This window comes from Acomys minous (assembly GCF_964271855.1).
Source record: "Acomys minous genome assembly, chromosome: 6".
NCBI lineage: Eukaryota > Metazoa > Chordata > Mammalia > Rodentia > Muridae > Acomys > Acomys minous.
In genome coordinates this window covers 118,812,239-118,827,011 of record NC_140487.1, presented here as the reverse complement: position 1 = coordinate 118,827,011, position 14,773 = coordinate 118,812,239, and the positions used below count along the sequence as shown (strand labels likewise).

The window sequence follows — 14,773 nt, the reverse complement described above, 5'->3', positions numbered from 1 at the left end:
TGGTGCTGCCGACAAGTCAGGGTGCATCTTCCCACCTCAGTTAACTTCATCTTAGAAACTTCCTCACAGGCCCACCTGGAGACCTATTTCCTGTGGACTGACAGTTGCCATTCACCACCCTGGGCTCTGTGGGATGAGGAGAAGTTTGTAATTACATGACTGAGGGATTTGGGCCAATTAAGATTTATATATATATAGAGAGAGAGAGAGAGTGTGTGTGTGCAGTGTAGACGGCCCCAGGGTGTAAGTCCTGTCCCAGTCAGAGGCCTTGGCTCAGGCTCCGATGTTGGTAAGATATTTTCGCCCACTGTTGTGAAGGTCAGAAAAACTGTGCCAGCAAGATGGCTCAGCCGATAAAAGCACTTGTTGCCAAACCTGATGACCTGAGTTCAGTTCCTGGAACTCACATGACATGACGGGAGGGGAGAAATGGCTTCCATGAGTAGACCTGTCCTCCACATGCCAAGTGGGCGGATCCGCCAAGTGGGCGGGGCTACCGTGAGCTCCGTACCTGAAAGTAGAAACGTTCATTCCTGTATGTGTCTCCTGTGTGTCGCTGTGTCTACAACGCCTGACAAGAACAACATGAGGGAAGAAGGATTTATCTGGACTTCCGGTGTCCGACTGTTGTGAGGCCCTGGGGAACTGTGAGAGAAGTTAATGGCAGTGGGGATGTTTGGCAGAGGCTGGAGAAAAAATCCCACGGAAGCCGAGAGCAGTGGCTGGAGCAGAGGCGGCAATATAACCCTCAGAGGCTCAGCTCTAGGACACTTTATACTTCTGCCAGCCAGGCCCCCACTTCACAGAGAGTGCCACCAGCCGGGGCACAAGCGTGCAAAATGTGAGCCTGTGACAGGCACTCCTGATTCAAACCTCACAGTTCAGCCTACAGCTTCGGGGACGGGAGGGCTGAGTGGCTCTGTAGTAGCAGTAATGGCAGACAGCACAGTGGGCCCAGTCAGGGAGGGCACCTCTGAGAGGCAGTTAGAGGCTGGATTGGAATTGACATGGTGAGCACGTGCCTACTGTCGCCTTCACTGGTGACTCTTGCTGTCACTTCCCTGGCATGCAGATCTCTTCCTCCTTCCTGTGGCCAAATGGCTCTAAGCAGCAGGTACAGGTGCCACCTGCCTGCTCTGTGTCCCCTGCTGCCTGTGTGCATTCAGGTTACGGAAGCCGGTGGGGGAGCATGACCTTGTGGCGGCCCAGGCCAGCTTTGCAGACCAAGCCGCTCAAGGGTCTGGTAACCGATCACGATCGTTTATTTATTTTTGTGGCGTTCGGCGTGAACTCAGAACCTCCCTTATGAGGCATAGGCAGGTGCTCTACCACGGAACTGGCACCTCAGCCCCTCACTGGAGGATTCTAGGCAGGAGCTCCAGGACATACTTAGAGATACTATGCCGAAACTGAAGCCTCAGCCTTGGTTTTATCCGGCCTCTCAAGATCTTGCATCTAGTTACCAATACATAATTTGCATTTTACGCACGAACCAAATGAACAGTATTAATAGAACTCCCGGGCTCCCCGGTCACTGGGCTGCAGGTTCTCAACCTACCACGGCTCACGGGCTCCTTCAGGAGCCTCTACGGGCCTCAGCTGGAGCGTGGGGACACCGGCGGCTCAAAGCTGCTGGCAAAGATAGGGCTTGGCCTGTTTGGAAATTTCTCACAGTTACCACATCCCAGAAAACTATGCCAAAGACACACACCCTGTTCCCCCGAGTGCAGCTGGGGACTGTCCACAAACCCAGCAAGAGATGTCCTCAGAGCAGGCCAGGCAGACAATTAGAGCCAGACTCAGGATAATCCTGGTGCCGAGTCAATGATCCTCTGCTGGCACCACCTTGCCACCCAACTTTGTTCCCTGCAGCATCTCGCCCCTGGCCCAGCCTGCAAGGCCTTAATGATCTAGCCTTGTCCCTTAACCGTCTAGCCTTGTCTTGCCCTTGTGAGCTTCAGCCAGCTGTAGCCCCTGGGCCTTATCAAGGTCCAGATGCACAGGGAGAGAATCCCATGGATTTGTTTCCTGCCTCTGTGATCAGCAGTGGCCTGATGGCATGTCTCCTCTGGGCCTCAGTTTACCCCTCTGTGAAACAGGAGTAGTTGGAAGTTTCCATTCTCATGGGTGGGCGTGAGGTTCAAAGGCTGTCAGTGCATGCAAAGCCAGCTGCACTGCCCAGGACACTCCATGACTGTTGTCACTGTTGAGCCTGCTAGCCTCTGCCTAGGAACAATGTTGTGGCGACATTGGGTTCAATTCTCCAAAGTATCTGTAGATCCTTTTCACCTAGCCTAGGGCCTTGGTCTGCTCACAACCAGCAAAACAAGCAAAAACTCAGAGATAAAAAAAATCCCAAGGGTCCTAGCAGGTCTTCCTCTTAACCCAAGACCACCAGCCCCCCTCCCAGGGGTGGCCAGCTCTGCCCAGGATCAGTTTTGTTTGTTTGTTCATTCAGTGTAAGCTCTGCAAACACAGCATTATCTGGCTGTGTCTGCCTCGGGTATCTGTTGGTGGGGTAAGTGTCAGGCGTAAGGACTGGCTGGAGAGAGCGCTGGGTGGTCATCCTAAGCCAGGTGGTCAGAGAAGGCTTCTTGGAAGAGGAGGTGTGAGCAGGGGTCCTAGAGACTGAGATGCTTCAGGGCTGAGCCGCAGGGATATTTCAGAATGCATACAGTGCAGATGGGGAAACTGAGGCCATGCTGACCCATAGATATTTGCAGAGCCCCAGGGTTCTCTCTGGAGTTTTAACCACTGCTGTACACTGTGCAAGCCACATACATGGAGGAAAGCTGGCAGCAAAGCCTTTTTGGCTGATTTCAAGGATGGTGTTATCATGTGGGGTAGGATGGTGGTTACTTTCCTGCTCTCACTCTGCCCTGGTAGTGGGGTGTAGACTTTAGAGGTGGTATTTTGGTGGATTCCCCCCCCCCCCCGAAGGACCACCCTCTTGAGAAGACCGCAGTTTTAGTACAGCCCCTATGCAGAGGTCAGTGTCAGCCCTGCCCTACACCTGGCAGCCACGGTTTGTTCTGGAAACTGAAAGGGGCCTGAACAGATGTCAGGAACTTCCTTCCTCGTGGGATATGAAAAACCAGGCTACTGAGTCACTCATCATCTGTGGCCTTGTTAGGTGGCCACAGGGACCTTGGGCAGCCCAGACAGGCACGGCTTCAGGTGCCCTCTTGTACCTGTTTTGCTCTGACACAGTTCATCAAGCAAGAGCCGTGGCCTTGGGAGCTGGGAACATGGAGTTGGCAGAGTGATTGCCTAGCAAGTGTGTGTGAGGCCCTGGGTTCTGTCCCCAGCACCACAGAAGCTGGGCCAGCCCTTGGCAAATGTAGGCAGGAGAATCAGGAGTTTAAGATTGTCCTCGGCTACCTAGAGAGTTGGAGGCAAAAAAGCCGGGCTCACTGGCACACGCCTGTAACCCCAGCACTCAGGGAGACAGAGATAAGCGGATCTCTGAGTTCAAGGCCAGCCTCGTGTACAGTTCAGGACAGCCAAGGCTACACAGAAAAACCCTGTGTCAAAAACAAAAACCCAAAAACAAAAAGAGAGAGAGTTGGAGACAAGCCTGGGCTACATAGAGACTCTGGCTCAAATACTCCAAAACAAAATAATAATAGTAGTAGTAGTAGTAATAACAACAACAACAACAACAACAACAACAACAACAACAACAATAATAATAATAATAATAAATAAAAGGAGAAACTCTCTTTCACCCCAGCTTTTTTTTTTTTTTTTTTTTTTTTTTTTTTTTTTGAGACAGGGTTTCTCTGTGTAGCCTTGGCTGTCCTGGACTTTTAGACCAGGCTGGCTTGGAACCCACAGCAATCCTCCTGTCTCTGCCTCCCGAGTGCTAGGATTACAAGTGTGCACCACGGCACCCGGCTCACCCCAACTTTTACCAGATTCCACTTTGTGTTCCTCACGTTAAGTTGTTCTATCTTTGAAGGGGTCCCATTTCACTCCACCCCATTTTTCCCGCAGCGTCACAGTTACCCGGGCCACTCATCGGGAAGTGCTGGGGAGAGCGGGGGACGTGGGGGCGTGGGCATAGCCTTCCCACCTCACACCAGGGCTTTCAGCCATGGGCTGGGGCGTTCCCACTTCTCTGACCACCCAGATGAACCCTCCACCCCTGTGCCACCCTGCAACCCACCCCCCTCTCTCACCTCCACCCCAGGAAAGCGAGGATGCTGTCAAAGCACTGGCCAAGGAGAAAGACCTTCTGGAGCGGGAGAAGTGGGAGCTTCGACGGCAAGCCAAGGAGGCCACGGACCACGCCGCAGCCCTGCGCTCGCAGCTGGACTTCAAGGACAACCGCATGAAGGAGCTGGAGGCCGAGCTAGCCATGGTAAGCGCACTGTTCGCTAAAGTGACCCAGGCTGTTACTAGAGCTTTAATGTCGGCAACCGAGACACGACCTGGGCCACCCAAAGCCCCTGAGGGAGAATACGGTCACAAGACTAAGGGAGGGCAGTGGGTTCCTTGACACTCAGGAGTTGGGAACCTCCTTAGGCCCAGGAGTATAAGGATCCTGGGAGGCCTCACTTGAACACACTAAAGTAGGGAGAGAGGGGAACATATTTTGTTTCAAAATAATAATAATGTTTAGGGGAAAATATCTAGGGAGAAACACACGGAAATATTAACATCTCAGAGTCTAGGACTACAAATGACAATATCTTCCTATGTATACGTATGTACGTTTATGTGTATGTGGATAACATATTCCTATATATGTATTTGGCTACTTATTTAAAGCCTTTCGGCCTAAATGTATTTATAGCAAACTTGTCTTTCTTAGGTCATCAAGTAAAAAAAAAATAAAATAAAGATGGATTTTGTGGTTATTTTCTAATAACTTAAAAATCACTGAAATCCATTGAAGCATCATGTTTCAAGAAGGCATGTGGCACACGTAGGGGATCAGAACATGTCTGGGGGCCTGACAGAGGTAGGAGAGCCCCGAACCTCAGCCCTGCTCACCACTGCGACCTGAGCCATTCCCTGTGTCATTTCAGTTACTAGGATGGAGGTCTTCCCCATGATACAGCACACAAAGCTAGAAAGGCCTTTGAAAGCCCCCTGGACCCCGTGTGACAGTGGCCTATAAAAGTTTTATGGTGACTCCTGTGTGTGTGTGTGTGTGTGTGTGTGTGTGTGTGTGTGTGTGTGTGTGTGTTGATCTGACAGATTGTGGGAGTTGTTTCTCTCTTTCCACCATGCCTGTCCTGGTATTGAACTTGGGTCATCGGGCTTGACAGCAAGCACCCAGTGAGCTATCTTGCTCCCCCTCCCTTGTGTGACTCTTTAGTTGTGGGATTTGTTGTCCAGCAGGGTGCCAGCTCCAGATAACAATGCAGTTACAGGCATATTTGCCCTCTTGGGCCTCCATCCTTGCATACGCCCTGTAGGACTCTGGAGAGGATGTAAACGAAACAAGGAAAACAGCTTAGCGGGGCATCTGTGTGCAGTGCTGACCTGATAGTTTGCAAAACTACTTCAGATATGAGGTGGCCCCTGAGCAGGGCAGCTGCTTGTGCAATGCTGCCCCCTAGTGGTAAGGGTCATCCATGCAGGAGGACTGCCTCCATGGCATCTCTTGCTGATAACTTCCTGCAGCCCTGGGGGTGGGGGAGGGGGGACCCAGTGGTGAAGCACGTCTTGGTGCTTTGAGCCCCGGCTTCAGCATATTAGGGGTACCCTAATGTTCCCTGTACTAGGAAATAGCCTCCCCTGGCTTCTGCTCATAGTATACTGATGCAGAGTCGGCTTGGCTCTGGCCAAAACCTCTCAGCTCCTCCCTCCTCCCAGCGTCTTCCTAGAGGCAGAGGAAGGGTGCTTTACCTGGACCCATGATGCCTGTCTCCTTTCTATGTCCCTCTGGCTGCACATCCCCTTCATCCCTTTAATCTCTTCAGCACTTAACAGACTTCAGGCTGTGCTGTGGACAGCCCCAGACCTTTCTGCCCTGAGGTCCAGGCTGACAGGGGGAAGCCATCTCTGAGAGTGCAAGTTGCAGAGATAGCAGACAACAGAGGGCAGCTCTGCCTGGCAGAAGCACACAGGTATCCTGGAAGGGCGTCAGGCCTCCCAAGTGCAGTAGGAAGTCAAGGGGTGCTCAAGGTCACACAAGTTCCCCAGCAGCAGGGGTCTATTTAGATTTTGGTCACATGAGCATATTCATCCCAACTGAAAATTCCCAAGAGCTCAGGGTTCCAGGGAGGGTGGAGGCCCAGAGAGGAGAAGTGCGGGGAGATCAGAGTTCAGGAGGAGTTCCCAGCATTGAGTCATATGTAGTGGAAAAGGTTAGTCAGAAACGTTGTGTGGGTTCCTGGTGGGAGACATCCACACAGCCTCAGTGAGCACATGCCTGCCTCCCGAAGCTCACCCTCTGCCCAGTGGGCTTTGTTTCTTTTTCCCAAGAAAGAGAAATCTCTCTCGGAGATTTCAAGTCCTGCGTGGACAGAGGGAGCGTGCCTAAGGTATCTAGGCACGGGACCCGGTGGGATCTCGGACTTGTCGGGTAGTGATGTTCCACTCCACACAGAGGGCCCACTCCTGACTCAGCCAGAGGTGAGGTCCTGCGTCCCCCAGCAGAGAAAGCAAGTGGGAATGGGAGGGCATCGCGCCTGGGCCTCTTCTTGTGTTGCCCCTAAGGGCTGCTTGTTTTGTGGGTGAGTTGGTTTATGTGTGTGTGCGGAGGGGGGGGGGTCTCCCGCATTCTACGTATGTGCGCAGGATATTTGCAGAAAGGGAAACCACGATAGGCCTTCCCCTGTCTCCTCAGCTCCTCATCCGGCTTCCTCTGCCATGCAGGAGCCTGGAGAGGCGCCCAAGCCGTAGAAAACCGGAAGAGTATGCAAGAGTCTGTGCCGAATGCATGTTTGCCTTTTCTCCCCCAACAAACTTAAGGTTCTGTCTCATAGAACTCCACTTGCCCTGGTGGGAGTGGGCCAACAACTTGTAGCCACGAGGTCTCTCTCTGACCTGGGACCCTCACAGTGGCAGCCTTGCTACCCACAAGTAGCCCCACCTGTAGCACTGAGTCTTGTGGCTGGCAGTTCCCCTAATACAGGCCCTGTCCCTGGGAGCCCAGGCTATACCAACCCTGCTGCCTTCCAACACCAGCTCAGCTCTCCTGAATGAATCCTTATTGCTGGGCATTTTACATGGCACCCTACCCTTTCTGCTGCCACCAAGGGGCCTGGATAACTGTGGCAGGGCTGTCCTGTGCACCATGGGCTATTTAGGTGTTTCCCTGATGGTCTCTCGGGGCTGGCTTCTCCGCCCATGACCCTTGCTCTTCTCAAACTCAGTTTATAGTTTACAAGGTTTTACCCAAGGATACCCCTATGCCACTTCTGCCCCTACGCCACTTCCTTCGGCCCGTCAGAATCCCAGCTGAGGTCTGGCTCTGGGGCTGGCTCTGTTGATAAAGTGCTTGCACTTAAGTGTGTGGACTTGAGTTCAGCCTTAGTCTAACTGGCAAGCTCCAGAGAGAGACCCTCTTTCAAAAAAAGAAAACAAAAAACAAGGTGGGTGGCTCCTAAGGAACAGCACCTTAACGTTGACCTGTAGCCTTCACACGCATCTGCATGCGTACACAAGGGCATGCACACGCACATACATATGTGCACACCCAGAGTCCTGGCTTGGAAGCTAGAAGTGATGAAAGTGTGCTTGGACTCCCCCCTCCTTCCCCTCCCCTCCCCCTCCCCCATATGTGGGTCACACTTTGCTCTTAGTGGCACCTGAAGGTGAGACCCTGGTGAGCGTGGGTGAGACCTGCCGTACTGGCCCACGGCTTGCAGCACACTGCTGGCGGCTCACTGGTGTAGAAGTAAAATTCTTGGCTTTCTTGCCGTGGTGGTGTCAGGTGGTGTCAGGCAGCTACGTGAGAGGTCCCCCCTGGTTACGTTTTCTTCTTCCTGTCTCCCGCTCTTTCTCCAGGCCAAGCAGTCCTTAGCCACGCTGACCAAGGATGTTCCCAAGAGGCATTCACTCGCCATGCCCGGCGAGACGGTGCTCAACGGCAACCAGGAGTGGGTGGTGCAGGCTGACCTCCCACTGACTGCTGCCATCCGGCAGAGCCAACAGACTCTCTACCACTCCCATCCTCCGCACCCTGCAGACCGGCAAGGTGAGTCCTGCCCAACCTGGCCCAGCAATAAGGGGACGAGGAGGTTCACAGGAGGCCGCTGGGCCCAGCAGAAAAGGCAATATCCTCCTTTGTTCACACTGCGGCAACCTGGGCAGCACAGGCCAAACTATGACTGGCATAGCTAAACCCACTAAGAGATAGCCTTCGGGCATAGCTGGATCCAGAGGCTCCGCTGTGCCTAAGGAGAAGCAGAAGCAAGTACCCTCATTGGTCAACTTGGGTCACATGGCCACCCCTGACCTCATTGCAGTGTCTGGAAAAGCCAGTGCCCTCCATGGCCAGCCTGGATCACTTGGGCTTCCTTTGGTAGGAAAGGATGCTGAGCTCCTTGACTGACAGCTGTGGCTCATCCGTGCGTTACACAGAAAAAGTATAAATGTCATGTGTGTCTGCTCCACATGCTTAGCGGGATGCCTGGCATCCTTTCCCACTATCTTGGCACACACTCCAATCCAGACTTCTTTTTTTTTTTTCCAATCCAGACTTCTTATCATCCTATTGTACATCGGTGACTGTGCCTCAGAGAGCCACCTGACTCTTTATCAAGGTGGGGGAGGGGGCCAAGGGGGGTCCTCTAGAACAGTGGTTCTCAACCTGTGGGTCGCGACCCCTTTCACAACCCTACAACCCTACATCTAAAAAAAAAAAAAAAAGAATTACATTACAGTTCATAACCGTAGCAAAATTACAGTTATGAAGTAGCAACAAAAATCATTTTATGATTGGGGGTGGTCACCACAACATGAGGAACCGTATTAAAGGGCCCCAGCATTAGGAGGGTTGAGAACCACTGCTCTAGGGGCTCCCGTAGAACTGTCCGTCCAGGTGCCCACAGCTGGATACACGAGGCCAGGGACAAGTACACACATCCCATGCTGCCTATAGATGGAGCAGGTGGGGGAAGGCAGGAGAACTGTAGAGGGAGGACAGGGGGCACAGGTTCACACTTCTGACATCACATCCCGGCTCTGCTACTTACAAAGGATGTGACCTATGACCTGAGACGGGGGGGGGGGGGGGGGGCGGTCATCTCTTCCTTTGGTACGAGGAATGCAGTGTGTGTTCTGTGTCTGTTTGCTGAGACCTCCCTCCTTCCCGGATTGTCAGAAAGGTAAAGTGTACAGAATTCCCAAGTCAGGGCCTTCGTAAATACTAGCTGCTCCTCTTTGTCAACACTGTCCTCACTGACAGGGGACACACAGGGTGTCAGAACCCCTACTGCAAACAGACTGGAGTGCTCTTTGCTGACCCTTGCAGGGATTTCCCAAGATCCAGGTGTTCGGGTGGCTCCCTAGCCTCTGGTCCACCCTGGCTGCAGATGACAGAAGTACTGTTGAAAGCGTTTCCAACCATTTCAGAACCTAATAGAATGCTAGGTGCCTTCTGATCGCAAGCCTGCGGCTGCAGGGCCTCTCTTTGATGGGGCTTAACACTAAGTTGGGCTTAGCCAGGCCACAGGATCCACCTTCTGGGCCCTTCCTTCCTGTAGCCACCTCAGAGCTTATTAAACATGGCTTCCTGGAGAAACTTCCCAGCCCTCTCCCTTGCCCACCTGTCCCCACTCCCCTGTGCTTCTGTAACTAGGTGTTTACCCGCATGGGGTCACCCACCTTCACACCATGCCATCACTGGGAAGGCATTGGGCACGTGGTCCCTTTCCCCTTCCTACTGCATGCCCCACCGTAGGCATGGGTCTCAGAGGGGCTGTCATTATTGGTAGCGTTCTTCTAATCTGCTCTGTGCTGCTGTGGTAAACATGACAGAGCAGCTTGGCGAGGTGAGGGTTAGTTCATCAAACGGCTTGCAGCTTCATGAAGGGACATCAGGGCAGGGACTCAAGGCGGAAGAAACCTAGACGCAGAGACTGAAGCTGCTTCCTACCTTGCTCTCCATGGCTAGCTCAGACTGCTTTCTCATACCACCCACAGCCACCTGCCTAGGGGTGGCACCACCCAGAGTGGGCTGGGCCCTGCCACATCAACCGTCAATCAAGAAAACACCACACACACATACATACAATACACACTTGCCTACAGGCCAATCTGAAGGAGGTAATTTCTCAGTTGAGGATCTCTCTTCCCAGGTGACTCTAACTTGTGTCAAGTTGTCACAAAATAAATAAATAAATAAATAACAACCATCACGGGCACCGCGATGCTTCAGATAATAGAATTAGCCCAGAAGCCAGGCAGCGCTCAGGAGGTAGAGGCAAGCAGATCACTGTGAGTTCGAGGCCAGCCTGGTCTACAAAGAGCATCCAGGATAGTCAAGACTACACAGAGAAACCCTGTCTCGGAAAAACAACAACAACAACAACAGCAAAAGAATTAGCTCAGAAAGGGGGGTGAGCGTGGCCAGGGCCACACAGCCCGTAAAGAGACTCTCCTAGGTTGGAACTGATTTAGACCAGCAGTTTCCCCATTGGGCCACATGGTCAATGGTGGCAGGGACTGCCAGCCCAGAGAGTGGGTGCTGACACTGGCATGTGGGAGAGGTGTGCAGCACGGCCCGGTGGGTCTCTGCGCTATGGCGTCCAGGATAGACCTTTCGTTCCAGCACTGCTGATTAGGTGCCTACAAAGAGCCAGACCCTGAAAGCCCCAGAAGTGGATGCATAAAAGGGCCCCATGGTACACTCAGTGCCAGGCAGACGATACGTGTGTAAATAGTCCAAATAGTCCGGCGATAAGACTGGTGGGTGGGATGGGAGGGTGGCTCGGTCGGTAAGGTTCTGGATGCAGACATCTAAGGATCAGAGAGCTCATTCCTCAGGAGGTAAGAAGCTGGGCGTGGCAGTGTGCACCTGTAATCCCAGCCCCAAGAAATAAAGACTGGAAGGTACCCAGGGTTTGCTGTCAGTCAGTCTAGCTGAGTCAGTGAGCTGCGAGTCCAGTGAGAGACCCTGTCTCAAAAAACAAGGTACAGAGGACTAGAGAGATGGCTCAGCAGTTAAGATCAATGGCTGTTCTTGCCGAGAGCCTGAGTTCAGTTCCCAGAATCCACATGGAGGGTGACTCCAGTTCCAGGGCATTTGGTGCCCCCTGTTGGCCTCCACAGATACTGCATACACACACTATGCACATACAGACAAGCAAGCATACACACATACACATAAATAAAAGTAATTGGGTTTTTTCTGTTTTTTTGGTTTTTTGAGGCGGAGTTTCTCTGTGTAGCCTTGGCTATCGTGGACTCCCTTTGTAGACCAGGCTGACCTCAAACTCACAGTGATCCACCTGCCTCTGCCTCCCGAGTGCTGGGATCAAAGGTGTGCGCCAACACATCCCACTATAAAAGTAAAAATGTAAAGGTGAAAAGCTATTAAAGAAGATACCTGTCAACTGTTGACCTCTACATACATGCAGAAATGTAACAGGGAGTGGGTGGCATGCCAGGCTTCAGGGGCCAGGAGGAGGGGTGTATTATTTTTTACTCCAACAGTGGCCAAAAGCCTGTGGCTCTGGCTTCATTGTGAGGAGTGGAGGCAGAGAGGCCACCCTGGTCTTCACGAGGACGGATGGCAGTTGCCATGAGCTAAGAGAGTTGGCAGACTTGGAGGCTGTGTCTCCGAGGGCGTAGTGGCATGGGGGTTTCTTGTCCTGTCTGGGACTCTGCAATCCAGCTGTGTTAGGGTTGCATAGCGTCTAAAACCATTCAGATGGGACTTTGTGGACCCTCGCCTCCTCCAGCTGAGGAGGGGCTGAACTGGCTCAAAAGGAAGGGGAAGGGTCTCCCTGCAGCTGCCACCCCAAGAACGAGAAGGGAAGAGTTGACCACCACACTCGCCTTCCCTCTGACTCAGTGTTATTATCCATATAATGGGTGCGTTGGGCAGCCTCTAATGTGTCACTCATTGACCAGCCGTCCCTGTTTTCCAGCGGTCAGAGTGAGCCCCTGCCACTCAAGACAGCCTTCCGTCATCTCCGACGCATCTGCTGCTGAAGGCGACCGGTCGTCTACACCGAGCGACATCAACTCCCCACGGCACCGGACACACTCCCTCTGCAACGTAAGGCCAGCAGCGGCAGGGCCTGGGCTCTTGGGCCCTGCCCAGAAATGGCGGGGCCACGGGGTGGGATAAAGATGTGCCCGCTCTTTCCTCTCGTCCACCCAGGGAACGCCGTGGCGAAGGCAATTCCCGTTCTGTTCTTTCCTTTTGCGAGAAGCAGTGGATGTGGGGAGAGAAAGAAATGAGGCCTGTTCCCTCCTGTGCCCGGGAGGGCGAGCAGGGTCTGCGCAGCCTGGAACCCCGCCCTGCCTGGGACCCTGGCCCTGACCACAGGACCACCTGCCCTCCCCCCTGTAGCACCCACACTCATTCCCTCACCCTGGAATGCAGCAGATTGCTAATTTTGAGGCTTCAGTGGTTTGGGACACGATTGGTCCTGTGAATTTGTCTTACTTTTTAAGTCAAAAAAAAAATTTTTTTTTTTAAGATTTATTTATCATGTATACAGTGCTCTGCCTGCATGTATACGTGTAAGCCAGAAGAGGGCACCAGATCACATTATAGATGCTTGTGAGCCACCATGTGGTTGCTGGGAGTTGAACTCAGGACCTCAGGAAGAGCAGTCAGTGCTCCTAACCTCTAAGCCATCTCTCTAGCCCGCCCCTCCCAAAAATTTTTTAATTACCTACTGAGCACCAGCAGCTAAGAGACATGAGTCCTCCAGGGTGCTGTATTTTTCACTTTCTATTTGCTATAACAAAAAGACTGAGGCTGGGAAACTGATAACAGAAATGGCTCCTGTTAGGCTCTGCCCCATAAAGTTTCCATTACGTCCCACATCATCATACTGGGAACCAGGCTTCCGATACAACAAGCCTTGGGAAGACACTCTCAAACCATAGCCAAGCCGCTGGAGACCCCGCCCCCAAGCTGGTGGCCTGAACATCAGTGGATGGCTGAAAACCATGTCAGCCTCCAACAGGAATGGAGAGTCAGAGGTGGGGACCGCTTTGAATTTTTGTCCCATCAACATGACTGATAACCCATGGGGCTTCGCTGCCATGGCCTAATGACAGAGATGCCACCCAGAAGGGTCTCCGGGTGCATAGCAAGGCTTTTTTTCTTTCTGACTGATTGATTGGTTTTTATTTCATGTGCATGAGTGTTCTGCCTGCATGTGTATTGCCAGCGCACCATATGTGTACACGGTGCCCATGGAGACCAGGAAAGGGCATCAGATTCCCATGGAACTGGAGTTGCGAGTAGTTGTGAGCCACCGTGTGGGTACCAGAAACTAAACCCAGGTCCTCTGCAAGAGTAGCAAGTGCTCTTAACCACTGAGCCGTCTCACCAGCCTTGGGAAGGCATTTTCAGAAACTCAGGTTAATCCTCCTTTATTAACCAAGAGAACATAGGAAAACCATTATTTGCTGGCTGTGCTATCATTTGCCTAGGACACACAGGAGAGGGACGGGCTGTGAGAACCCATAAGAAGCAAGCACATTCAGCCAGGTGGTGGTGGCGCACGCCTTTGATCCCAGCACTCGGGAGGCAGAGGCAGGTGTATCTCTGTGAGTTCGAGGCCAGCCTGGTCTACAAAATGAGTCGAGAACAACCAAGGCTACATAGGGAAACCCAATCTTGAAAAACAAAAACAAATAAACAAACAAACAAACAAAGGCAAGTACATAAGATTATGAAAAGTAGCCACCTGCCATCCACAGTGGCCATGCAGTGTGCTTGTTATTAAAGTCGCTACGATTATAAGGGCTGGGGAGATGGCTCCATTGTCACTGCATTCCCCGTGCAAGCGTAGAGAGCCAAGTTCAGTCCCCAGAATCCACGGGGAAAGGCCAGGCACAGTGATGTGCACTTGTAATCCCAGCACTGGGGAGGTAGACACAGGAGGCTCCCTGGGGCTCCCTCGCCAGCCAGCTTTGTTTGATCAGTGAGCTCAGGCCTATGAAAGAAATCCCCCCCACCCCCCACCCCACCCTACCCTACCCTCCGTCTCAAAAAGTACAACAAATGGCTCCTGAGGAATGACTGCAAGGTTGGCCTCTGGGTGACACACACACTCACATACACACATACACCCACATGTGCATGCACACATACACAAAGTCACTAAGAGACATCCTATCCCAGCCTGCTTTGGTGGCCACCAGATTACTGGCCCAGAAGCTGCATGGCAGAGCTAGGATCCCTTCTTTTCCAAAGGCTGTGAAGAAGCAGTGTGTCTTTTCTTGTCCACAGCCTTGGAGATGAGGCTGGCAAACCAAAGACAGCAAAGAAAACCATTCTATGGTCTCTGTCACCCATTTTTTTTTTCAGTTGAAAGGACCATAGTGACAGTGAGTGCCCTATTTGTTTGTCCTGGGACTTGCTTTGTAGACCAGGCTGGCCTCGAACTCACAGAGATCCGCCTGCCGCTGCCTCCCGAGTATTAGGATTAAAGGAGTATACCACCATGCCTGGCAGAAGTGCCCTACTCTTACCACACTGCATTTGACACAGGCCGGCCTTTGCCCAGTCTGGCCTTAGCACATGGCCTGCTGCCAGAGGCAACTTAGACATGTTTAGAAAAGACGGTACTTCACTGAGGAGCTGTCTCAGCTGTCTGCAGAGTGAGTTTTGTTTACAAACCTT

The 14,773-nt window shown here is 52.5% G+C and overlaps 1 protein-coding gene across 4 annotated transcripts in view; it reads left to right on the top strand.

Annotated features, from left to right (window-relative positions):
- Positions 1-14,773, top strand: part of KAZN (kazrin, periplakin interacting protein) — a 977,721-nt gene that overhangs the window by 922,315 nt on the left and 40,633 nt on the right. For all 4 annotated transcript variants that reach the window (XM_084784912.1, XM_084784914.1, XM_084784913.1 and 1 more), the window contains 3 exons: positions 4,193-4,363; positions 7,966-8,155; positions 12,054-12,184. In XM_084784912.1, coding sequence (XP_084641038.1) covers positions 4,193-4,363; positions 7,966-8,155; positions 12,054-12,184 — 492 coding nt within the window. The remainder of the gene's footprint in view (positions 1-4,192; positions 4,364-7,965; positions 8,156-12,053; positions 12,185-14,773) is intronic.